General features: G+C 39.6%; 6 protein-coding genes across 13 annotated transcripts in view; 3 read left to right on the top strand and 3 right to left on the bottom strand.

Moving 5' to 3' along the window:
• The window catches only part of LOC124297317 (rho GTPase-activating protein 44-like), a 79,854-nt gene extending 77,014 nt beyond the window's left edge, over nucleotides 1-2,840 (top strand). For all 3 annotated transcript variants that reach the window (XM_046748231.1, XM_046748229.1, XM_046748230.1), the window contains one exon: nucleotides 14-2,840. In XM_046748231.1, the coding sequence (XP_046604187.1) occupies nucleotides 14-442 (429 nt within the window). In that variant the 3' untranslated portion in view covers nucleotides 443-2,840. The remainder of the gene's footprint in view (nucleotides 1-13) is intronic.
• A 146-nt stretch (nucleotides 2,841-2,986) lies between these two features.
• Nucleotides 2,987-3,904, bottom strand: LOC124297346 (acyl-CoA-binding domain-containing protein 6-like). The gene has a single exon (XM_046748269.1). The coding sequence runs from the start codon at nucleotides 3,764-3,766 to the stop codon at nucleotides 3,056-3,058; it is 711 nt and encodes a 236-aa protein (XP_046604225.1). The 5' UTR covers nucleotides 3,767-3,904; the 3' UTR covers nucleotides 2,987-3,055.
• On the bottom strand, nucleotides 3,701-4,121 carry LOC124297350 (SRA stem-loop-interacting RNA-binding protein, mitochondrial-like). Its single transcript, XM_046748274.1, has one exon. The coding sequence runs from the start codon at nucleotides 4,119-4,121 to the stop codon at nucleotides 3,840-3,842; it is 282 nt and encodes a 93-aa protein (XP_046604230.1). The 3' UTR covers nucleotides 3,701-3,839.
• Nucleotides 4,122-4,149: 28 nt separating this feature from the next.
• LOC124297342 (probable methyltransferase-like protein 23) lies at nucleotides 4,150-5,659 on the bottom strand. Of its 2 annotated transcripts, none has more exons than XM_046748263.1 (2): nucleotides 5,371-5,659; nucleotides 4,150-4,734 (listed from the first exon to the last, which is right to left on the bottom strand). In XM_046748263.1, the coding sequence occupies exons 1-2, from the start codon at nucleotides 5,620-5,622 to the stop codon at nucleotides 4,150-4,152; spliced, it is 837 nt and encodes a 278-aa protein (XP_046604219.1). In that variant the 5' UTR covers nucleotides 5,623-5,659. The 2 variants fall into 2 exon arrangements, with proteins under 2 accessions (XP_046604219.1, XP_046604220.1); XM_046748264.1 differs by having other exon boundaries at nucleotides 5,458-5,659.
• A 132-nt stretch (nucleotides 5,660-5,791) lies between these two features.
• LOC124297322 (NAD-dependent protein deacetylase sirtuin-7) lies at nucleotides 5,792-10,042 on the top strand. The gene is made up of 4 exons (XM_046748239.1): nucleotides 5,792-5,923; nucleotides 6,109-6,206; nucleotides 6,658-6,873; nucleotides 7,133-10,042. The coding sequence occupies exons 1-4, from the start codon at nucleotides 5,825-5,827 to the stop codon at nucleotides 8,355-8,357; spliced, it is 1,638 nt and encodes a 545-aa protein (XP_046604195.1). The 5' UTR covers nucleotides 5,792-5,824; the 3' UTR covers nucleotides 8,358-10,042.
• A 1,875-nt stretch (nucleotides 10,043-11,917) lies between these two features.
• The window catches only part of LOC124298903 (caskin-1), a 54,730-nt gene continuing 43,092 nt past the window's right edge, over nucleotides 11,918-23,555 (top strand). The window contains exons 1-2 of one of the 5 annotated variants that reach the window (XM_046751545.1): nucleotides 14,994-15,075; nucleotides 15,851-15,973. In XM_046751545.1, coding sequence (XP_046607501.1) covers nucleotides 15,958-15,973 — 16 coding nt within the window. In that variant the 5' untranslated portion in view covers nucleotides 14,994-15,075; nucleotides 15,851-15,957. Of the gene's footprint in view, nucleotides 11,994-14,964; nucleotides 15,076-15,347; nucleotides 15,974-23,555 lie in introns of those variants that run through there. The other 4 variants (XM_046751544.1, XM_046751541.1, XM_046751546.1 and 1 more) reach the window with 4 other exon arrangements.

The following is a 23,555-nucleotide window of genomic DNA, read 5'->3' as shown; positions in this document are numbered from 1 at the left end:
TCAATTTGTGCAGCCTTTGACATTGGAACGCACGCACATGTATTCGGTGGATAAGCAACAGGTTAGTATAATCCAAGTACGCGGGAACTTTGTAGGCGCGAACAATTCAGGTGACCACGCATCTGGTTCCGGCCCAAATCTTCAGAGAAGTCCCAGCGTCGGAAGTAGGCCAGCATCGATGTCATTGCCTGGTGAAAATAGACCTGAGAAACCGCCAAGGCCCGATATGCCAGAGCAGATAAGATCTCACAGTAGGACGAGATCAGAGGGAAACATAATTGATGTCCAAACACAAACTGAAACAGTTATTGTTCCTAAAACACCCCAGCACCCGCCTCCACCATCGCCCAGATTTCTCCAACGACCTCCAAGGCCACAACCACCGCCGCCCCCACCTCCAACAGTCAGGGCCAAGTCTGAGCATGAAAGTACCAATCTCTAGGTGAGAAGTTCATTTCTGTTACTTATCAGCGATTTCTGTTTGCTGTTACCTAGTAGCTATGATTTGATATAAATGTTTAAAAAATTTCAAATGATGCCAGAAGCGAGTTTTGTGGTATTTGGAGTAAAAACCTTTGTTGCTCATTAAATTTGTACAAATCCATCTATGCCGCAACTAAATAATGATTGTGTAGTCTTTTGAAGATCCAGTCTTTTTGAATCATTATAATAAACTTTATGAAAGGCACGCTAGAAGCATAAGAATATTTTTTCACAGGTAAATTTGTGTGAGCTTAGATATTTGCAAAATTTTTAAAACCGAAATTCAAGTAGGTTTGAGTTGGTAAAACAATTCGCTTCAAATTAATTAATACATCTTACAGAGGGTCACAGTTTAATCTGATCGAGCTTATCAAAACGTGGCACTCAGCCTGAAACTCATGTCTTTTGTTTAAAATACTTTACTTCGCACAAAGATCAGTATGCTTATACAATTAAAATACATCATTTTTATTTCATTGTTTTTTTTTTGTTTTCAATTCTCGCTGTGGACCAAGCGAAAATTTAGCAAAAAAGTTTTGTTTTTTCGTGTTTCTCTTCGATGTATGTTAATGACATTTGATAATCACATACCTAGTGAAGTTTTAAAAAGTAATTTTAAGGTTGCTTTGTCTGATCATTTTTCATTAATTTTTTTACATTGCTCTTTTTACACTAAATATACTACAGGGAGTAAAGAATGACAATTATCAGGTGCTAGAAAACTATATTCTTTTTGATCCCTAAAAGTGGTTCAATTACTCAATGATAATACTTACCGATGCATGAAATGTGATTTAGGCACAATATTTCTAACAAGTGACAACAAATGAATTAAAATAGATTTTTTTGGAACTTGTTATACTTGTGTTAGGCATAAAGTAATCACGTATCATTTGATTCGAGTTTATCTGAAACAGTTTCCTGAACTATTTGATGTTTTTTAGCGAAGACATTACGAATATTGTATAGTTAACATAAGATACCGCACGTATACGTGTTGAAACAGTATTGAAAACTTATATCCAATAGTATGAAATATGTATTGAGGATCATTAATTTTTCACTATAATAATTGGATTTTTGCCGAAAATTATATCGAGTTGATTAACATGGACTGTTATTTTGCATTTTATCAAATCATCTTCCTACTAGACGAATTCGTCGATTCATGTTTTGTTGGATAGTTTCAATGTAGGTAGGATAGAAATAGTAATCTATTCTGAAATCACACTAAGAATCCAACATGTGATAGAATTACTGTGGAAATTTAATTTTAAATCTATATCAAGGGACGTATATCGATACAATAGTTATATATTAAATGAACGAGTGCTAAGCATGAATAATAATTTTTATTGTCAGTTAGCAATGAACTGATTGAGGTTTAACGATAAAACGTACGAGTCAAAGGTTTTGATGATATATCATGAAGCAATGTGTACCTAATTCAGAACTAGTTGCACCTTCAAATTGATGCATTTATATAAAACAGTGAATAATATCCACTGGTCATAAATTGTTTTATACATACATACATACGTTATATTATACTATTGCATTAACTGTCTAATTGTACTTTTTAACATAGGCATCAATTAGGCAAATCTACATGGTAATGAAATTATTTCTAGTTATGTGTTATTAAATTTTTTAAAATAATATATTTTAAAGGTCTTACTATGATATAATCGTAATAAAATGACATAATTTTAGTGATTAATTTACAATCTTATATTGCTAATTGCTTAGGGCACTTTGTTTACAATAACGGCTTATTGACTGATTGAGTATGTCCTGTGGTTGTCTTCTGTCAGTAAAATTGAATTTAGTTTCATTAGATAATTACTTTTATTTCATAAGTATTAAACTAATTGGTTTCAATGGAAATTATTTGCTATAATTTATATAATATTGTTGAACTATTAAGAATATAGGATCAGCGTGCAATTTTAAAAGTCGATTCGTATTACTGATGTATAAAATTCTGTACTCTATTTATAATCATTTAAAAATGATTAAAAACGAAATTCGCGATTCATAAAAAGATTGTACAAGTCGCCGTATCTGTGTGACTAAGAGAGTGGAGATGAAGCAAGGTCACAAAACTGTACTGTTTGATCAAGTATCCTTTGACCAGGGAACACAGGACGTTGATGAATAATATAATATCGTACCTCTTCTATTTTAATCGGTAATAATAATATGTGCTGATCGGTTGTTTTCTGTTTTACAAGTATGGGATAAATACCGATGGAACAAGTATCATGCCTAAAGAAAGCTTCGGCTGTGAGTATTTTGGAGCATAAAAGGATTTATTTGTACATAAATAAAGCATATCTCTACTCAAAATTCTAAAATTTGTTCAGCGGCATAATATCATTTTTAAGAACTTGCCTGCCATTTCCTGCAACTGCTTTTCACTAACTCAAACTTATCTCAATGTTTCCTGAGCGAAAATTTAAGATTTCAACTTATGTAAAGGCTTGAATAACAGAATCCATCTATTTCACATTATGATTTATTAACACAATGGATACAGACATAAAGTACAGAAAAGTTTACTACTTCAGTGTCAAAGCAAGGCCGCTATTTGTTCATCCGCTACATCTTTCGGGGTCATACCATCGTTGTCCTTTACACACTGAGCCCCAACAGACAAGAGATATTTTACTACTTCTGCATGACCGCAGGAAGCTGCGTAATGTAGGGCAGTTTGTCCCTCGTTATCTCGAGCGTTTACTTCGGCTCCGTTCTCGACAAGACATTTTATAGTCGGCATGTAGCCTCGATCAGATGCCCAGTGTATCGGTAACATTCCAGAGTCATCAGAAACGTTTATAGATTTCCGGTCTCTGGCTATTATATCTCTAACCTTTTCTTCATCTCCGTCTTTAACCCAATCTAACAAAGTCTTGTCTATATCTCGAAGCTCTACATCTGTGTTGGGTAAACGACTAACTGTGACCCAAGCCTGGGATCCTAATCTAGCGTCTTTCTCCCACGTAGGATCCAACTTACCTACTGCTCGTATGTAACTTCCCATAGCAACTTCCTTGCCCATGTCACCCAGTGCTTTCCACGCCTCCCATTTATGTTTAGCTTGGGTTTGATACCAACTCGGTCGGGGTGTGTCGCATGGTCCTACAGTAGCTTGTTTATACAGACCATAAAAGCCTAAAAGCTGTCCGGAATCTAATTGTGACGCTAAAGATTGAAGGTGATCCGCAGCCCTATCGAATGTTTTGTCAAGCTGAGATATATCGGCGGACTCACTGTTAGCCATAATTGTTGTTTTTTTTTTTATCAAGTTGAGCTTATCTCTAGTATACCTAATTTGATGGGGATAAAAATGCAATTCACTCTTGGGGCTGATTGGTAGTATGGGGGTCTGAAAGGTATATCGGGTTTCCTTCTAGAAAGTGATGTGTCTTTTTGACTGCAACGTTCAGTTCTTTTGGACTACTAAACGTAACAAAGCCATAGCCTTTGCTCATTCCAGTCGTTCTGTCAAAAACAACATACGCGTTGGAGACAAAGCCAAACTGTGAAAAGTATTCTTTCAACTGCCTATGTGCTACAGTCCAGGGCAAGTTGCTTACGAACAATTTATGAGTTGAGTTTGCAACTTTGGCTGCCATGACACGGTCTCTCAATAATTGTTTTATTCTACGAAGCTCGCCTGATGTCGAGTAAATGAATTGTATGATCTTGCATCAACTCCTGTATATTTATGCCCGAGTTAGCGCCGAGCCCAGCAAGAGGAATATGTGTACAGGTCAACCCCCACTTATTGAGTAAGTGTTCAATGGACCAGTCAGCACTACGCTCTTGATATGTGCACAAGAATCTTGCGTTTGAGTTTCTCTCTAATAGAAAGGCGACAGTTACAACGATGTCTTCGAAGACAGTTGGTTCGTAAAAGCAATCTGATCCCAGGATCAAGTCTAGAGGACCGATTGAAAACAATCCAGACAAGAAGAGGCCCCAAGTTACTCCAACTACTTTGACTTGCGACAAAACACCGTTCAGCTCACAACTACGCTTTATGTGCTGCAAACTCTTCGGTAGACTTGCAGAATCGCTGAGTGTTACCAGAGCGCCACACTTGCTCGCCACTATTCCAGGAAGCGCTGTACCAGAACCAAGCTCCAACACTCTCTTCCCAACCAAATCTCCACGGTGTTCCCACAAAAACCAAGCCAGAACCGGAGCTGACGGCCAAGTGTAGAAGCTGTAGCTTGCCTGCAGGAGCTAAATTTTAAGAAAAAAATACAAGTTGTTTGTGAAATTTTTGATCGAATCGACATTGTATTATCTTAATTTTAAGATACTAATTGTAAGTTAATTTAACAGAAAGTACGAATCATATTGTTTTGTTTCTACTAGGTTTACGTATGACTGTAGTTGAGAAGTATCTGTTATAAGAGAAGTTTTGCGAGAGAGAAAAATTCTGCTTTAGTGACAACATGAGTATCTGAACAATTTTAATTTTAAGACAAACGTAAACAAAAAAAAAAACCTACAATTACATAAAATAATGATTGAAGTCAGACTGTGCTGATTAACGTTGAACTCTAAAATATTTCAGTTGTCTTGCCGGAAAAAAGTTGCTGATTAGTTTCTATGTGACTGTCATCGTCTGTCGATGATCACGTATTAAACAAAAAAAAAAAAAGTTTCCTGTTGGGTAAATCTTTGTTCAGAATACGAGCTCCTAGTAGAATTGAGGTTATGTTCGTGTTATGGATGTTTAGCCGTTGCTGACTAACGACGGACGTATGTAGATGGTAAATAGATAATTCGAAATATGATACGCTTTGAAAATACGACAGTGAATGTGAAAAAAGGATGGTTGGGATGAAAATGTGAAATTTTTGATGAGCTCACCAAAACGCGTAATACCGGTAGCAGTTTGTTGGAACATAAAATGGGCGATTTCCGGAGATGGTAAATGATGAAAGTCGTATTGCTCACCTCGGGTATGTAAATCTCGAGTGATTCGTCGTCCTGATCAAGTTCCAGGTTCCGTCGAGATGTGAAAAAGAATTTTTTCACTTGCTCGGAGGCGACCCCATCGGACATTGGGCCTTGCGCGGAAGGACTTGAGTGAAACCAAAAACTTTCTTCTAATCCCGGCATAACTATCGATGTAATGAGGTGTATTAAATATTCTTTGTATTTATCATAATTACTTAATCACACGATGATCTTCTGCTTGGAAATATTTCAACACCGCGATCAGTTATGTTCTGATAAAAAATTAGCTTTTATGTTGTTGCTCGTATTGTTCGTGGTTTCGTCATGCGCAAATCTGAGTTTAAAAAAGGGTTCTTGATTAAAAATGGAGGAGGTTGGCGCAGAGAAATGTCTGTCAAGGAGACGTTCGGTCACTGTTAAACCATTTCGTGCTAAGGATGAGCGTGTCGCGACTTTGAAGAAGGTACAGTTCACCCGAAATCAACATCAACAATCAATTGTCACATGTCCAATTCCCCTAATTTCGCAACGTGCCTCGGGTCAATCGGGCTTATCTTACTTTTCACTTTTTATTATAGCTTATTTCCTATCGTAAACAAATATTGGTGTGTATATTCGGCTCTTGACTAACCTTTTTTTTATTTTCAGGTCGCCTCTATACTGCAGAAGTCGGAAACTGATCGGACTCACGAGGAAAAGGACATTTTACTATCCTGTGGAGATGTCGTCAAAGAGGTTAACCTCAGGTATGTATACATACCTGCATGGCCATCTTGTAATACGACAATTATCTCGTATTTTGACAATCATCTACCGAATTCCCGTCGAGTGTCATCTTCTTTTACATCAGTTTTAGCGTAGTTTGATTCTCGCTTGTTTCATACGCACAATTCTTATTCACTTAATTCAAATCTGTGACGAAAAACACAAAGCATATCTTTTCAGGGACCATGGAATATTATCAGTACCAAGCTACTCGTATCATGTATTGAAATTATTCTTTTCTACCTTGACAACAATTAAAATTTTTTTCTTGCAATTCAATGACAACAAAACATCCTGTTCTAGATTCCTTATGACTATTGTGCAGCCTGGAATAAAGTTCTTAAATATCAAGAATATTGACGTGGCTGCTACTTTTTTGATGTTACTTAATTGTATGAAAGCTTATAGCATGCTGAATTTATACTAAAACAGGCAAGAAAAGAGGGACAGAGTAAAGGCGAGATTAGAAGAAGTGGAAGATGCTCCAGAAATATTGGAAGAAAAATGTATGCGGCTTGCAGCAGCACTTAGTCGAGCTACCTCGCTTGCGGTTTACACAGGAGCTGGCATCAGCACGGCTGCCTCCATTCCAGATTACAGAGGAACCAATGGTGTTTGGACAAGATTACAACAAGGAAAAGACATTGGGTGAGTTGAATGAAATTTATGCAAAAGCACAGTGCACGGAATTTCATGATTTTGCTCTGATTTATTCATGTAAATGAAAAAGTTGTTTACTTTATACATTATTTTTTCTTTTAAATTATAATAAATGAGCATTTTCCATGGAAACGTGTAGTTGAAATGAGAACATAGTCATTTCCATGTTGTTTTACAAACTTCGAAGTTATTTAGACTGTCATTAAGACATTTTCAACTCAGAAGTAAATCATTTATTTCTATACAGAAATCATGATCTCAGTCAGGCGGAACCCACCATAACGCATATGGCTCTGTATGCTCTCTACAAGGCACGAGTATTGAAACATATCGTATCCCAAAACTGTGATGGATTGCATTTGCGAAGTGGTATTCCTCGCACGCTATTATCAGAGGTTCACGGAGACATGTATATTGAGGTTTGTAGAACGTGTAAGCCAAACCGAGAGTACTGGAGGCTTTTCGACGTAACTGAAAAAACTGCGAGGTATTCTCATGGGACAGGTAGAACATGCCACAAGTGTAATTCTGTCTTACAAGATTCAATAGTGCATTTTGGCGAGCGGGGTAACTTGTCGTGGCCTATAAATTGGAACGGAGCAAGCAGAGCAGCGAAACAAGCCGATATTATTTTGTGTTTGGGCTCGAGTTTGAAGGTCCTGAAGAAGTACCCATGGCTTTGGCAGATGGACAGACCAGTGAACAAGCGACCTGCCTTGTATATTGTCAATCTTCAATGGACGCCCAAGGACGAAAATGCGGTCTTGAAAATAAATGGAAGGTGTGACGAAGTAATGAAGAGAGTAATGACCCACTTGGGGCTCGAAATAGCACAGTATAACAGAGCCAAAGACCCAATCTTTCACCACGCTATAAGACTTCAAGCGATCGAACAATCGACAACGTCACAGCCATGCCTCGAGGAACCTGCAACCTTAGTCGAAAGCGATTCGAAAAACTGTATTGACGTTAATCAAAAATCGGCAAAAGAGGAAGACGGAGACGATGAAACTATGCCAAAAACTGAAGAAGACTGCAATTCACAAATCACTACATCAGAGCCGATGACGGCTTATCCCGCCCCATACTTCACAGCCCTACCATTTCTTTCCATGGGCTTGCCTTTCCCTCCTATGTACATGTATCCACATTTAACGCCGTTTTTTTACTACCCATTTATTCAAGTACCGCCACTCATGATCGAATCACCAAAACCAAAACCTGCCTGTTCGTTTTGTATGGAAAACGAGGGGTCCTTAACTTGCCTATTTTATCCACGAGACGGGGACGATCCTGTCTCTACGGACCTCTCAGCGACTGATAATACAGAGTCTGAAATTGATTCCAATCCAGAACCAATTCAGGAAAACGAATCTTTAGTATTAGACCCCACAACGCCGATAATACAATCGGCTAAAAACCCCGGCTGGTTTGGCAAGGGATATCGCAAAGGTATGAGAAAAAAACGGTAGCATCTGCTGTTGCCATATAAAAAGTGTACGTGTCGTGCGAGTATGGATATTGTTCCTGTGTTACGTCGACTTGATATATGCTGTGAAAGAAAAATTAATAAATTAAAAAGTATGACGCAAGAATTATTAAATTACACATTACGACAAGCAAAGAACAAAAGGTCGAGTAATAAAACGATGTAATATTTCAAATCAGTTGCACCCACATAACGTTTTACGTTCACCCAGGTCAAAGTAGTGTTATTCAACGAGGAAACCCATGAGAAAAACCAAAATATTCTTATTCATTTCTTGCTGCAATATTTCTATCTTAAAAAATAGGACTGAAATTAGCTACGTAAACATAATGAAACATCAGGGAAAAAATCATTATTGCACAATTTCAGAATAACTTTCAAGGAGTCGGCTTTTCAAAATAAGAGTATGTTTTGTTTATCATGGTTTACTAAATTTCAAACATTCCTAAAGGTGCAAAGAAACGATTTTTCCCGAACATGCATCATTACAGTAACGTTCCTAACTTCATCCTCATCTTAAAAATGCTAATTCACGTGTGATGATTAAATTATAAAATTAAAAATTTTTATTTTGACTTTTTTTTCTTTACAATCATAACGCCGCTGGCACTATCGGAGTGAATTCTGCTTCCAATTATAATACTTGCTACGTTAGATAATTTTGTAGATATGTTAGTTGAACGATAATGATGAAATAGTTATTCTTACCCACTACCATAGTCCATAACATGTACTCAATAACCACTAATGAGCCTTTTAGGTTCGATAAATATTTTCTGGCTTAGCATTTTAGCATTCTGCAATGTCTGTTCAATGGCTACCTCAGTTTAAAGATTCACATCTTCCTTTGTTTCTTCATATATAGTGAATTAAGCAATAAAGGTAAATTTGAGAAGTGTTCAATTGCTCCTGTGCGTGTTGAATAAAATTCACACTATCTACGGATGATAAATGTTTAATCAATAGCTTCCTACTGCATACATATGATATATTAATTGAATCGGTGTGGTGAATTCACATACTCAATAACTGTTTATGATTAAAATTGAACAAACCTATAACCGACTGGTACGCCATAGCTCGTTTTTTTATTTCCGTGTTGCATTTGTATAGTATAACTTCTTGCATTATGCTTTTCTGTTAAAGTGACTATATATTACTATTATTGTAACTATTATTGTGACTCTAGCTTTAGCGTTATTTTATACTTATAAGTATTATCATTTATTATTTATTCAGACTAGCTCTGTTTCAAGAGTTTAAAAATATTAAAAAGTGGAAGAGAGAGAAGAGAAAAGATAGTATTGTGAAGCAATAATCCGACTGTGAAATTAAACACACTCCCTGGGAATTATTATGCAATTATTCGAGCTGTTCCAATAACATAATACCAACTGATTAGAATCAATCCAATTGACAATTGGAACGTTCGAATCACGTTACTATATGGAATCATATTACAATCTCGTACGACATTTTCTTACTTCCTGTTTTTGTTTTGTTCCCAATTTAATCATTTTTATTCTTTTTTTTCTCAACTTAGTGCTTGACGTTTTACCATTCTTTTTTATTATCGCTTGTTCCGTACGTTGTGGTTACAGGAAACGCTGTCGGCAACCAGTTTGTAATATTGAATCTTTGGTATCAATAAAACCTGCTTATAACGTGCGTTTGTCCTCTGTAATGCTTTGTCATTTCTAACAATAAAGTCCTGCAAATCACAGCAGTGACCTACATTCTAGAATAATCTGTATACAAGGAGGATTAAGTTGTCTAGCTATAGGTGCAACGATTTCCTGCCTAAATTCTTGGACCCTATTTCGGAGTTAAAAAGTACTTTTTTTCCATCAATTTTTTTTCTTGGCAGACATCACAGAGGAAAGTAAAACGTGTTCAGAATCATTCAAATTGATTACCTGCAACTTATGTACGTATCGCTCGACCGATTCTCATCTGAATATGGTGTTTTAGAAAAAGAAACTGGTTTTTCGATTAAATGTTATTGGGACGATGCCAAAGGTGGAATGGAGAACTAGTAATATAATCTAAAATTTAACTAACGAACGACGCGAACGATGCCATGGCCAGTATAAATCCTGCTGCTATTTAATACACCCTATTGCACAGAATGCCATAAAAGGCCAATGACCTTTTAAGAAACCACTTATGCATGGCATAACTAAAAAATAAAAAAAAATAAATGTAAGTCGAAGGAAACTACCCGTTACATTTCGCGTAAAATGCCACTGTGCGGCATCCGCGATTCAACTGTCATTCTTCTTGATCTTGGAGGGGAAAGAATAGTATATTATTTCTCAAGGGAATAAAGTCGAAGATTATTCCCGCGAGTGGGTTAACTATGATCAAATTCTCTAAGTACTGATTTTTTCTCATAGATGAGGGAAAAAAAGAAAAAGGGAATAATATGCCACTTTCGTCCCGCTTTTCACGTAAAAAAAAAAGTGAACATTATATGTTTGAGTCGAGAATAAATAATGATAGATCATCTTCACCGCAGTTTGACCTATGAAAAATGCAGTTACAACGTAACTTGCGAGAGAAAATAATACGTCGTCCAGCAATCCCAGGTTCAGTAATTTCAGAGAGTTATTCGTGAAGTTATGGTATTTTCGAACGAAGCCTGCCCGCGCGTATTGTGAGCTATTGAAATAACTTACAGTGAACTCACTGCAGCATCAATAAAACAGTGGAGTAAGAATAGGACGATAGATTCGTATAGGAGGAAGCAAAGAAGAAGTATTATGCGGTATAAAGAAGAAGCGGAGAGCGACGGGATCGATTGGTCGGCTCATATACGCAGCCCAGCCAAGAAGAGGGCAATTCGTTCCAGGCTCTTTGTCACTTGACGTCAGATCCACAACCTTTACGATAACAGCTGTAATCCGAAGTTTTGGAACGGTTCGGCGCATACGTACGATGCCGATCCGCGAGTCGCGGACTAGACTGGCAGCCCCGAGGAGCAATCGATATCGTAACGGGGGGTGGAGGCGGAGGGGCGACGACGCCGTCGGCGTCGACGTCGACGACACTCGTGCTAAGAGCCGCACCGTCCTGGCGCTACACGCGTCGGCCGAGTGCCGGGGCCGTATACCAGGAGCTGCTGAAAGTATAGTACCAGAGACTAATCGTAAAGAGGATATTGTAAAATCCGTCGGGAAGAGACCAGGTTGGGTCTCTCGCGACAGCTACTGCGGTTGTGCAGGCGTAAGTTCGTTAATCGGGATCGGCCTACGGTCTGCCTATACTCCAGGTGTAAACACAGACGATATAGCGACGCTGCACTCCGTACACCGATGTAATTATACCTATGTATAATCTATAATCGACGCGGTCGGAGGAAATAAGAAGCCGAAAGTAAACTCTCTCAAGACCTAAAAGTTAAAATCGGAACGTCTCGAGTGCGGGAGAGGCGCGTCAAGTACGTCTGGTGGAAGTCTGCCGAACGGACGGACGACTCGAATCGCTCGAGACGACGCCTCGCGTCCTGAAACGGCGACGATACGCCCGCCGACTGCAGGCAGCAGGCCGAAGGGCCAGATGACCCTAGCGGTATCGGCTGAGAGGAGCAGTACTCTTCGGGACGGACTTATAAATAGTGGTGAGTCCAGAGCGTAGTTGACTGACTGACAATGAGTCGTGCAGGAAGCGAGCGTGCGGATGGATGGATGGATGCGAGGGTGGAAGAGAGGGATGCCGAGAAGACCAACACGGCTGGAAAACTCGCGGGTCTGTTGCCATGGCGACCCCCCTGCGATCACCCTGCTTCAACACCGGTTCTCTGCAATCCTCTACTTGACTCTATAGCCTGCGTACCGCTACCAACACTCTCTCGCGCCGCGGGTCGCTGCTACCTATACCCATCGTTTCGCAGTAGGGAAACCCGTTCCGAGGATTTCGTATACCCGGAACGGGAGGTGCCGTTTCGACACTAATTACGCCAACGCCTCCGCGTCGTTGCACTACTTCTTCAACTCTCTAGACTATGGATGGAAGAGCGTATAAACGTCAAACTGCACCGATCATCCCGCGTAGTCTGACAAATCACCGAAATTCATTAACTACGTTTGTGTCGTTGTTTATTTGTACCGACGATTGATCCTTCGAGCATTTGCATATGCACGTATATAATTATCCGTCGTAAAATTCGGTTCTTTGCGATGAAAAAACGCAGATCTTACTTTACTTGGCGGAAAATATATTCATAAAAATTCTATCCATGTCTTATATCCGAAAAGGGTAATTAAAAAATCACTGTTACATTTCCATGGAGACTTAGTATAGAGGAGACATGCGTTACGGTGTAACAATGTACTCGAGAAGAGCCTATGGAAACCGTACAGGATTGTCGATTGAAATTGAAATTTCTTCAGATATATGGCGGAATTTTTGGTCTCGGTATAACTGGACACCCTGTGCATGGCTCAGAGTATACGACGAACGTATTCGGTCGCTGATGTGTTGGAAGCACAGCACGCGCGGGCTGACGGATTTTTGAAAGAATCGGAGTCGAGGCATGAAAAGAAACAAATCTCGGTTCCCTCTCGTCTGAGAGAGTGAGAGTAGTAGCGTAGCATTTGCAACCCGATATTCGAACGAAACCACTGAAATGCGTATGCCCATAAACCATTTATACTCTCAAAACTGAGAAACGTCGCCTAATCCGTTCCGTGGTGCCGCATGTTTTTCCTTTTGCTCTCCGCGTCTATACTCTCTCTTTTTCTTTGTCGTTTTCTCGTTCTCGTTCTCTCCTCCCCTTTGTATTTACTGAAATGTGCACGCATTGAATTTCTACCCAACTGCATTATGCACGCTCCTACTTTGTTCACACAACATACGGATATTGTTGCGTGCACGCGTTTTCTGAAAATCGTCTATTGGAAGATGTAGGTACGCGGAACGGGGGAAAATCTCTTGAACCCGTCCTCCGCGTTCCAAAGATCGTTTCAGAACGGATATATACGGCATACAGACGACGTGGAATTGCAGCTTTAACCTCGCCTTGTTGTTTTTATTCCACTGCAGTTTGCTGTGCCCGCTGTACTTTCTCCTCAACCGTACAACTACAGTATACGTATGTATTCATTTTACGATTCGGTGCAGCGATTGGCACGGCAAACTGTACCGCTGTAGTTATTATACCGCGTACAAAAGTAACCTCCCGTCATTTCTTTTACATTAATTGTCCATTACCCTGACCAGTCGTGCCAGTTTCTACGCCAATGGGGCGCGGGCGCGCGTTTCAGAATCGCTCTATTTTTATTTTACTCCATTGTTTCCTTCCTTTCTGACCTTTTTCTACTTCTTTTTTACAAAATTCTTAACGATCATGGAACGAAGGTAAACCCGCATGACTCGATATTGCCCAGTGCGTTCTAGTTTCGTTTCTGCCACCCTGCGGGACTTTCGCTTTATCAATGTCATCCCCTCATTCTATAGGTAGCTGCTCGCTGCACGCTCGACTTATGACCTATCAGTCCGCCTTAAGCCCGTATCGTAGACCCCGCTAGTCTAGCCGACAATTAATTCCACGCGAACGAACGTGTGAGAAAAAATTCACTCGCCGGTGAAATTTTGCTCTGGTACCCCGTCGCAATTAGCTATGCTCGTTTGACGTCGTGTTGAAGTTAGTAAAGTTATCGCAACCATTCGCGCTGAGGAAAAACCGTTATCTTGCAATTTTCGAATTGTTTGAAATTCAGTAAACCGTAATAAAACGAAATATGTCAATATTGTGCAATTCTAGTTTCTTCAAAATCATTTTAAAAATGAAAAAATAGTGATTTTTTCTTAACATTTCTTTACGATAACGTTACTAACTTCAATCTCATCATGTTACTTCAAGCATCAACGTGTTGTAACAATTTCATAGCTCGCTTGGAAATGAATTGGAAATTAACGTTCTTTAACTGACAAAACCCGCCTGTCCAACTTTAGTGAATATGAATGTCTAATTGCAAATTTGAATTTGTTAACGTAGAACGGTATTCGCAGCCCCTTCTCGATTTCACAATAGAATGACGACAACGCATATTATAGTACCACATATGCATGTGTGTGTGCGTGCGTGTGATATCATTTCAACGCGCTCTTGGGTAATTGATGTTAATTAGTTCTATTGTGTTTTACCCGCCTTTACGCATATATGCTGTACATCTTATTTGGTTTAATACGGTTGAGAATTGGTTATTTCGAGTCCTGCAGACTTCTAAGTGTCTAAATGCCCGCATTCTGTTTTACGACTTTAACACACACACACGCGCGCGCAAATTATACATCGTGCATGTTTTATTCGTCAAACAGGTACGGTCATCGCCGATGGAAAACTGTACCAGCATAACAATTGATGAAATGAACATAAAACTGCGAGGAACGTCATCACGTCTGTTACGCATATAAACGCGTGTATAAAATGCGTGGCAGCTAGCGCGTCATGGGTGAAATTTTGGAAAGTAATTTCCAGGTACATAGTTCACACTTAGTCAGTTTTCCCCACATTTCAGGATTTAGACCCACTATCTAATCTCTCCCTTATTTGCCGCGCTATCTTCCCAGTACATACAAATCGTCAATCGCAGGTATGTCCGTTTCACGTCAGTAACTTCAGTCTACCGCAGTTGCACGAGGCGAGAGTTAGAGAGACGCAAACCGGTAAACGGAGAGGTCTTCGATTCGATACCGAGGTAAGTCAACGGTGAAAATTGGCATTCGGCATTGGCATATAAGGGCGGTTTGAAAAAAAGAACGGATAAGAATTACAATCCGGGGGGGGGGGGGAAATCACAGCTAATCTCATCGTCTATCTATATCATTATCCTCGTCATTTCTTTCGGAAAAGTTCGGCCGTCTTCGCCGCCGGCAGCGCGCGCCATCTATATACATCATACTCTATGGCGTCCGCGAGGCTCGAAGAGGGGGGGCGAATAGGAATAATGGACTCGCCCAGACGGCTGCCGGCACTCTGGCGGCTCTGCCTGGCACTAGCCTGTCAACGGGCGTCCGTCCGCGGATGAATGTTTTATAAAGAGATTGCGGGGAAGTTTCGGTCGCGGCTGGTCGTATGTAATCGGAACGTAGCAAGCGGCTCGGCGAGATGACCGAGTGACTCGGGCGCGAGTGAGGTGAATTTCGTACAACGAGGGGTGTGAGAGAGGGAGTGCGAGAGATAGAGAGAGAGCGAGAGGGGAAGAGGAAGAGGAAGCTGCGGTTAATCGAACTCGCCGAGAGTTTTCTTCGTGCTTTTCACCCGTCGCATCGCCTGCTGCCGATTTTACGCGACACGCGCACGCAATTCGCAGCGCACAGTACGTAACCTGGAAAAACTCTTATATTGTTCTTAGTTCCGATGAACATGCGGTTGTAAACTGGCACGGCGATGACGCGCCGCGCAACTACGATCACCCGTTATTGTTATACCAAGTTGTTTAAACAGTTTTTTAACGCCTCCGCGTGTCACAGGCTCAGGTGATATTAGCATGGTGTTTATCAATTGTGAAAACCTCATCAACCACCGACTGGATTCGAGGTGACTGATATTTACCCACCCAGGAACGACACAACGCGCCATGAGACGCATCAGCGGTAAGCAAGACTTGATTCTAACTATCGGCTATCGCGAGGTACATACACGCATACCTGTATTTTACCTTGAAAAACACTCGGGTCGGAGAGTCGCGGCGATTGTCGTTTATTACATTATCCTGCAAAGTAACAGTAAAGTCCGATTATTGTCGGTGTGTTCTCGTTTCCTTCATCGACTGGACAAAAAGCGACGGTTTGGTAAAACACCGGTACTTATAGAAAACGGGTTCTATTCCATCTGTTTCACTCCCTATTGGTGGAAATTTCATTCGCTCTTTTTTTTTCCCGACCAAGTGTACCAAAAGAACGTTTTTCAGATGCTTCTTTGTGTTAAACACCAATTTTTTTTTTCATCTTCTCTCATCGTTGGGTATATCCTCCCTCGAACCTTACGGAATCCTGTCGCGTTTTTTTTCATTCATTCATTCGTTCGTTCGTTCTTCATTTCGTTAAGAATCTTCTTGTCGATTCTAGACTACGGTACAGTACCTACGTACAAAGGACGACGTGGTATTGCACGTAGAAAAAGTATAAGACTGATAAAAGAGAAGAAAAAAAAAAAAAAATAACTGCCGGCCAGCCGTACGTGCGGCAACAACGATGCTCGTGGAGGCGGAAGAAGAAGCCACGCGCGTCGGGTTCAGTCGAGAGTCATAAATTCATTGGACTTTATAACTCGTCGCTGTTAACAAACTGCCGAAGAAAAAGAGACCAAGGAAAAAAGGAAAGGGAAATGAAAAAAAAACCGCGAGTTTTTTCCTTCAAAACATGCGACCTCTGATTATCTCTATCGGTATGCGATACGTGCGTTACACGCGTTAAGTTGTTACGTCTTACAATATAATTGTTTTCAACGAGTAATACCGAAGTCCGTTCATTTGTAAACAGGATCCATCTGCATTGTTGATTTGATCATGTCGTCTGTAAGAATTCCGGGAAATTCTATTCAATTTCCTTCTACCGAGAAGGCTTATCAGCCCAGAATATGCAGAATGCTACCTTTTTTTCGGCCAACGATGAGCAAAGAATTTTTACCACCGAGATAATCAGCTGCAGGTATATTTTACCCTGTATAGAGAATAGAACTGAATTCCTCGACGTATTGTTTCTGGTATTCAGGTACTAACGCGAGATTGACGTTAGAGTAACTAAACATTGGGGAAAAATCGTTACATTTCGCTATTACAGAATGTTGGGAAATAAATAATTTCCCCAAACACGATGCATCGTTACCGTAGAAAAATTAGTGAAACTTAAAACTCGTAGACAGCATAGCTCTGTGCGCTCTTTTATTTGTTGTTCTATAAGTCCAGCAAACTGAGTAGCGCCTTTTCAATTAATCTTCTCAACTTGAACCTATTATCCGTGATTATTCCGCTACCGGAGCCATCGTATATAACGACTGATGGCATCACTCATCCGTGTATTGTTGTAACGATCAGAGCCGATGAGCATTCAGTGTTCTCCTTTTGAATCCATCTGTTATAATACCCAGCGCTTTACTTATCGCAGTACTACAAAAATCTATCAAACATTGGTAGACTTTTCCCCATTATTATTCTCCTGTTTTTCCACTCTTGACCATCGCGACTTCTTCCCCGTCAATGATAACGACGATGATGATGATTATGAGGACGACGATGATGATGGGGGTCCTGAATTCTCGGTCAGCTGAGTTTCATTTAAAATAAGTTTAATTGCTACGTTTAACATAAATCAGTGCAGCTGCTCTCCTCCTGCTGCTGCTGCTGCTGCTGGTAACATCGTCGACGAGGACGAGGACGACGAGGGGTCGAGCGGTTTTTAAAATTGCTTTCACGTTTTCTGCCCTGCGCGCGTATTAAAGTGCCCGGGCGCCGCAAGAAACTCGGTAGGAATAAAAATGAACGAGAAGAGGATAGACGGCAAAAAAACATTTTAAAAAAATAGAAGAAGGAAGATTGTACCTACTTATATCGTATTACCATCATCGTCAATGTGCTTATAATGCTCTGGGTGAAGTTGAGGCGTTTTTAGTTTTTATTTATTCATTAATTTACTTTCTTTTTTTTTTTTAATTTTGTCCCTGGAATTTCGCGCCGCCCTAAACTTGTATAACTTCGACTTGAAATCCAAAGGAGGGGTCTTCTTCTCGAGGAAACCCTTGAACTAAAGATTACGTTGTAAACAGGATAAGATAATCGGTACGGAAGCGCGACGGGGTGGAAAAAAGTCACGGAAGACAAAAAAGGAAGGAAAATAAAAAAAAAAAAAAAACGAAGAAAAAAAGGGGAACAAAAGAAAAGGAAGATAATGAAAAAAAGGGAGGTGGAGCAATAGTCATGCGGCACCCTAGCGAAGCCACGGTATTGAGTTTCATATCGTGAAAAGAATAAGAAAAAATATAGCTATAACTAATGTTAGAACTGCGTAATGCACTGAAACACTGCACAGCTTTACTAACGATCAGAAACAATGCAGCAGCAGAGAGAGAGAGAGAGAGGATGAGGTTCAGGAATCCCTTTCCTCGTCGATCAAAATGCGCACTCAACTTTGCTATGCTGATGTTTACACTATATAACGTTTTTTACACATACATATACGAACGTGTTTCCGTCCGTCAGTCAAACGTGAAACGGTGTTCTCACTGTTTATGCCTGATGCTGATGCCGATGCACGGGTCAAAGTTCTCTATCGTTTATAATCGAAGTCAAGGACAATTCAAGGTGCAAACAACCGGAAAAAAGAGATCGGCTGAAGACGACATGTGATCGTCGATCGTGATAAATAAGAGAGAAACTATCCAAAGAGCCTCTTTTTGCATCCCAAAAACGTGTGTAGTTGCCAGTCTGTGAGTTTTTTTTTTTTTTTTATACAAAATCGTTAATTTGGCAGTATGTAGTAATTTTTACTCCAGTGTTTCTAAAATTATACATGTAATAATAATAGAATACATGTTTTGTAGAAATCATGAGATGTTGGGGTCGCTGATTACGAATATGAAATCTGACGTTGAAAATTCAGTACGGTAAATCAAATCATCGAACCCATAAACCCCGTGCTTAGAGTTTTTTCACCGTATTTGATCAAATTTGAAATATTCGTCCGTAATATTGGATCCGCCGTCTTGAATTTTCAAAATCTGATTTCAGATTCGTAATCAGCGACCCCAAAAACCACAGAACGCGATATCTTGTTATAAAAGTTGACCTAGCACAATAATCTGTGACTCAAAGGGTTAAAATGTAAGCAGGAAATTTCTTATAAATTTTGGGTGTTCTATCGTCGGTTCACCGGATTCATTAGGAAGATGCGTCCGGTTGTGTTCGTTGCTGCAGTTTTTGCCTTCGATGTCACCCACGCACGTACAATAATAGTAAATATGACAGACGAGAAATCAGGACCCTGACATGCTTCCTTTTTTTTTTTTTTTTATTTTTTTTTTCTTGACTTCGTCTTCTTCATCTAGCTCGGGTTGTAGTTCTATAGGTTGTGTTGCTGTTTATACACGTAATACGCGTTCCCACATCTACTACACAACATGTATTTCATATACGTCTTACTCCTTCGATCACGTGCCTGCATTTTCTGTAGCAACACGTTTTTTACGCCGCTTACAACACGAATGTACGTTGTACGGAATATACGTGTGTTATACATATATCATGTACGTGTACATATTATACAGAGTTCATGAGGATAGCGGCCGGTATATTATAAGCAGCGTGCTATCGAAAATCTCGACGCGTTGCGCGCTCTCTTTCTGCTGAATAAACGTTAGTCGAAACAGAACGGAAGCCCTGTTGCCTCTTTCTTTTATCACATTTTCTTTCTTTATTTCCTTCTTTCCTTATAAGTCAGAGTAGATTTATAACCGCGTGTGCGGATAAAATGAGTGAAAAAACAATGGTAGAAATAAGCAAAAATAAAGCGTGTAACGGGAGAGAAACGCGATTAACTTCTGAAAACGGACGACGATAGCAAAAATTTGACATTATTTATCTTCTTCTTTGTGACAATTTTTAAATACCGTTGAGGTATTATTCCGTTTTCCGATCATTAGAATACTTAGTCATGTTCTCTAAATTCTGGATAAATCGTACAAGTATTAAAGAAAAACATGAGAAACATTACTTGATAAATTTCTGTACAATTAATAGTGGACAATGAATTTTTTATACATATACACACAAATTTTTTTAGCTTTTTAAACAACTTCCATCTATTTACAAACATACAGAAGAAGAAGAAGAAGATAAAAATGAATGTTAGTAAATAAAAGACATGTTGTTAGGACTTTTTTTTTCCATAATATGTACCGAATTTTTCTGCTTCAATACAATAATTTGTCGTGAACGTTGTTTACTACGAAAAAAAATAAATGTACAAATGAAAAAAAAAATAAATAAATAAATAAATGATAATGCCACGAGCGAAGCGGGCACTTCAATTTTTTATTTCCTACGTTTTTTCGTTCTTCGTTCTTTACTGCAGCTTGTATGTATGTACATGTACAATTGGTACGGTGCAGGCTGTGCTTTCGGTTATTGTTTACACGCGAGAATACGTCGCCCCTGAACGAAATGAACGAAACGAAACGAAACGACAATATGGTAACGCATTGCTGGACCGGCACGCACGCTTCGTATCTCGGATTGCTCTCTCTCTCTCTCTCTCTCTCTCTCTCTTTTTCTCTCTCTTTCTTTCCCCTTTTCGCTGCTCTTTCTCAGTCGCTCTCTCTCTCTCTCTATCTCTTATGCATATACAAGAGCAGCAGCCGGCATCCAGCATCCGAAATACGTCGGCGACAAAAAATGACGCGCCGGAGTTCGTTCTTTCTTTTTCTCCTTATCTTTCTCTTTCCCTTCCGCTTCCTAGCCTCGCAGTAAGTTTGTGTGTCTCTTCTTCCTTCCCCGATTTATTTTTGTTACTCTCCGCATCTCCGTAACCCAATTTTGAGGCATCCTGTAGGCGGCGGCTACTCTTCATTCATTAACTATAACCAGTCTCTCTTTCTCTATCTCGTTCTCCTCTCTTCTCCTCTCTACGAGACACCGCATCGATGCAGAGACAGGCTGCGGATTGAGCAACGAGAACAGATTGTGCATTATTTAAGATTTGTGCCGTTAACAAACGCACGCCATGTTTTATACGCATAGTTATCGTGAATTAGTTACAAATGAAGTTGGAGACTTCGTGAAACTTGAATCTGTGATTCGTTCCGGTTATTCATGCCTTACGTTCGGCAATTGTTTATTTGTGGCGGGGTTGAAATACCGAAATCGTATAGTTCCGAAAGCGTCAAATTGAGAATTTCTTGACGACGAAACTTATTCTATGGAATTTTTATCTTTCGGAACTTTGCTCAATCGCAATTTGCCGTCGGCTTTACGAGCAGTCGAAATTTTCACGTTTCTCCAAAGTTTGATTTTCTTTACTTCAAGTTTCGTCACCAAACAATTCGGTATTATTAGACGCTTTCCGAACTTCGATGCCGCCTAATCGTTTATTATTCGTTACTTAATTATTTTTTATTCAAATTTCAGCCCGTCCACCAATTCTCTCACAAACTATATAAATTATCCTACCGTCGCGTACTCATTATTCATGGACACACACATCCGTAATCTTTCGAGTAAATTTCTTTCTCACCGTTACACGTACGCTTTGTAAAGGAAAAGAAATGTAGTTGAAACGGTATAATTTTACGAAATTGATACGCGGGGAAATTATTGTAACACGTAACGCGATATTGCAGTGAATTGCAGGTGTAGGTAATATCTACCTGACCCTATTCGAATACTTATAAGGCATTACTTGTTTCAACGAAGCTTGTTGAATTATATATATATAAGAAATTCATTGAGTTTCCGGAAGTGTCGCCTGCTCGCCTCCCTGTTTGCTTGCTTGTTTGCCGTTGCCGCACGCGGTATAAACGTCCTGCTCCTCCTCTTCCTCCTCCTCCTCGTCGTCGTCGTCGTCGTTTCATGAATAAGTGAAAAGCCGGCGGTGTATAAGGTGAAGAACGAAAGAGGGGTGCTGTTGAACTTTATTGCGGGGAGGCGCAAAGACTGGGACGGAGGTGTTTTCCTCCTCTCCTCATCTACTCGCTGTGCAGAGTTCCTTGTCTGTTATATCACGTAGTTCAAGTAATTCGCCAATCTCTTTTGCTTTCCGGCACCTGTAGATCATATCGCCGGCCTTTACACCTCTGTCGTTGCATTTTAATCTTACTCCTCGCACCCAACGGACCAAAGTTTTATTTTTTTTCTTTCTCTCGACAAATTTGGCCGGATCTTTTATATATTATACGTTATACTTGTACGACTATTAATAATAACGAAGAAATTGTTTTTGCCTACGTGTCCGATTTGCAATAGGGTAATATTAGATAGGATAATTTGGTATTATTATATCTTTGTCAACCTGTTGCAAGGCGTTTTTTCAATTGGCCAATTCCTCTCGGCTATGCTTGTAGGTATATTATATTGTCACCTCATCGTATGTTTTATTATTCTATTTTGTTCATCACGCGGTTTAAATACGGATGATTACCCCTCGTTCGTCATGTCTTCTCCGTAATGTCGTACGGTAATCTTGTAACGAAGATGAATCTGTTGAATTGTTTTTACATGTAACGAGGCGGGGTTGAAGTTGCGAAATTGACAAGTTGCGAAATTGACAAGTTTCGAAAGCGCCTAATTCGGAATTATTTGGTGGCAAAATTTCAAGTAAATTTCACGCAAAGCTCAATATTCCGAAAAATAAAAATACACTCACACAACGTAGTTTACTCAACAAGTGGGTGTGAAAACATCAGATAAACCGAAAATTGGAATTACCGGAATTTCGATCGTAGAAATATTAAATATCCAAAACATAGAAGGATCAAAGTGGTGAAATTTCACCAAGCCAGAAATTCATGGAACTGAAAATCTTCGATCGTTGGGAACTTCGGTACGTAGGATTTTTAAATTTTCTCATCTTCGCACATTCGGCATTTTGTCCTTTCGGAACTTTGAGCATCGGGTTTCGGGAAATTCGAAACTTTGATATTACGGCAAAGCTGGATGTCTTTACTTTTAAGTCTCAAATTAATTTGTATGAGTATGAAAATATATTCACGTTGCGCGTATAGTAATATGGATATTATATGGTGAATTCTGAGATAATTGGCATCCTTCATGCTTCGTCGGCAATCCGTATCCACCCTCTAATTCCCCCTCTCTGTTCTCAACGTTATGGCCGCGAGGGTGTCGCCGTTTTGCCACGTACGAAATGAGGGGGAGAGACTTAACAGTCGGTCTTAAGGTTTTTTTTTTTTTTTTTTTTTTAATTTTAAAAATTTTTTTTTCCTGCTCCTTCTCTCACGTTTTTTCCTTTTTCTTTCGTCGTCGCGTTTAGTTGTTTTAGTTTTTGTACGTTTTTTTTCCCCGTTCTTTTTCCGTATCGTCACCTTTAACCAATTTTTATTTTTCATCAACGTCGTTTGTTTTGTCGCTGATCACGTATAATACACGCGCGTAAGTTTATAACTTGCATCACGCGTGCAGATGTAGGCGTACGTGTGAAATATACAATTTTTACATACACCTGTCTGTAT

The sequence above is a fragment of the Neodiprion virginianus genome, chromosome 2 (genome assembly GCF_021901495.1).
Source record: "Neodiprion virginianus isolate iyNeoVirg1 chromosome 2, iyNeoVirg1.1, whole genome shotgun sequence".
Classification (NCBI taxonomy): Eukaryota; Metazoa; Arthropoda; class Insecta; order Hymenoptera; family Diprionidae; genus Neodiprion; species Neodiprion virginianus.
This window is presented reverse-complemented; position numbering and strand designations above follow the sequence as displayed.

What these genes read in the sequence shown, in the direction of transcription:
- LOC124297346 (XM_046748269.1), bottom strand. Translation starts at nt 3,766, where the DNA reads ATGGCTAACAGTGAGTCCGCCGATATATCTCAGCTTGACAAAACATTC.
- LOC124297350 (XM_046748274.1), bottom strand. Translation starts at nt 4,121, where the DNA reads ATGGCAGCCAAAGTTGCAAACTCAACTCATAAATTGTTCGTAAGCAAC.
- LOC124297342 (XM_046748263.1), bottom strand. Translation starts at nt 5,622, where the DNA reads ATGCCGGGATTAGAAGAAAGTTTTTGGTTTCACTCAAGTCCTTCCGCG. An exon ending in TACCGGTATTACGCGTTTTG is followed by an intron (nt 4,735 to 5,370) that starts GTGAGCTCATCA and finishes CTTAAAATTTAG; the next exon opens with CTCCTGCAGGCAAGCTACAG.
- LOC124297322 (XM_046748239.1), top strand. Translation starts at nt 5,825, where the DNA reads ATGGAGGAGGTTGGCGCAGAGAAATGTCTGTCAAGGAGACGTTCGGTC. An exon ending in GTGTCGCGACTTTGAAGAAG is followed by an intron (nt 5,924 to 6,108) that starts GTACAGTTCACC and finishes TTTTATTTTCAG; the next exon opens with GTCGCCTCTATACTGCAGAA. An exon ending in CAACAAGGAAAAGACATTGG is followed by an intron (nt 6,874 to 7,132) that starts GTGAGTTGAATG and finishes ATTTCTATACAG; the next exon opens with AAATCATGATCTCAGTCAGG.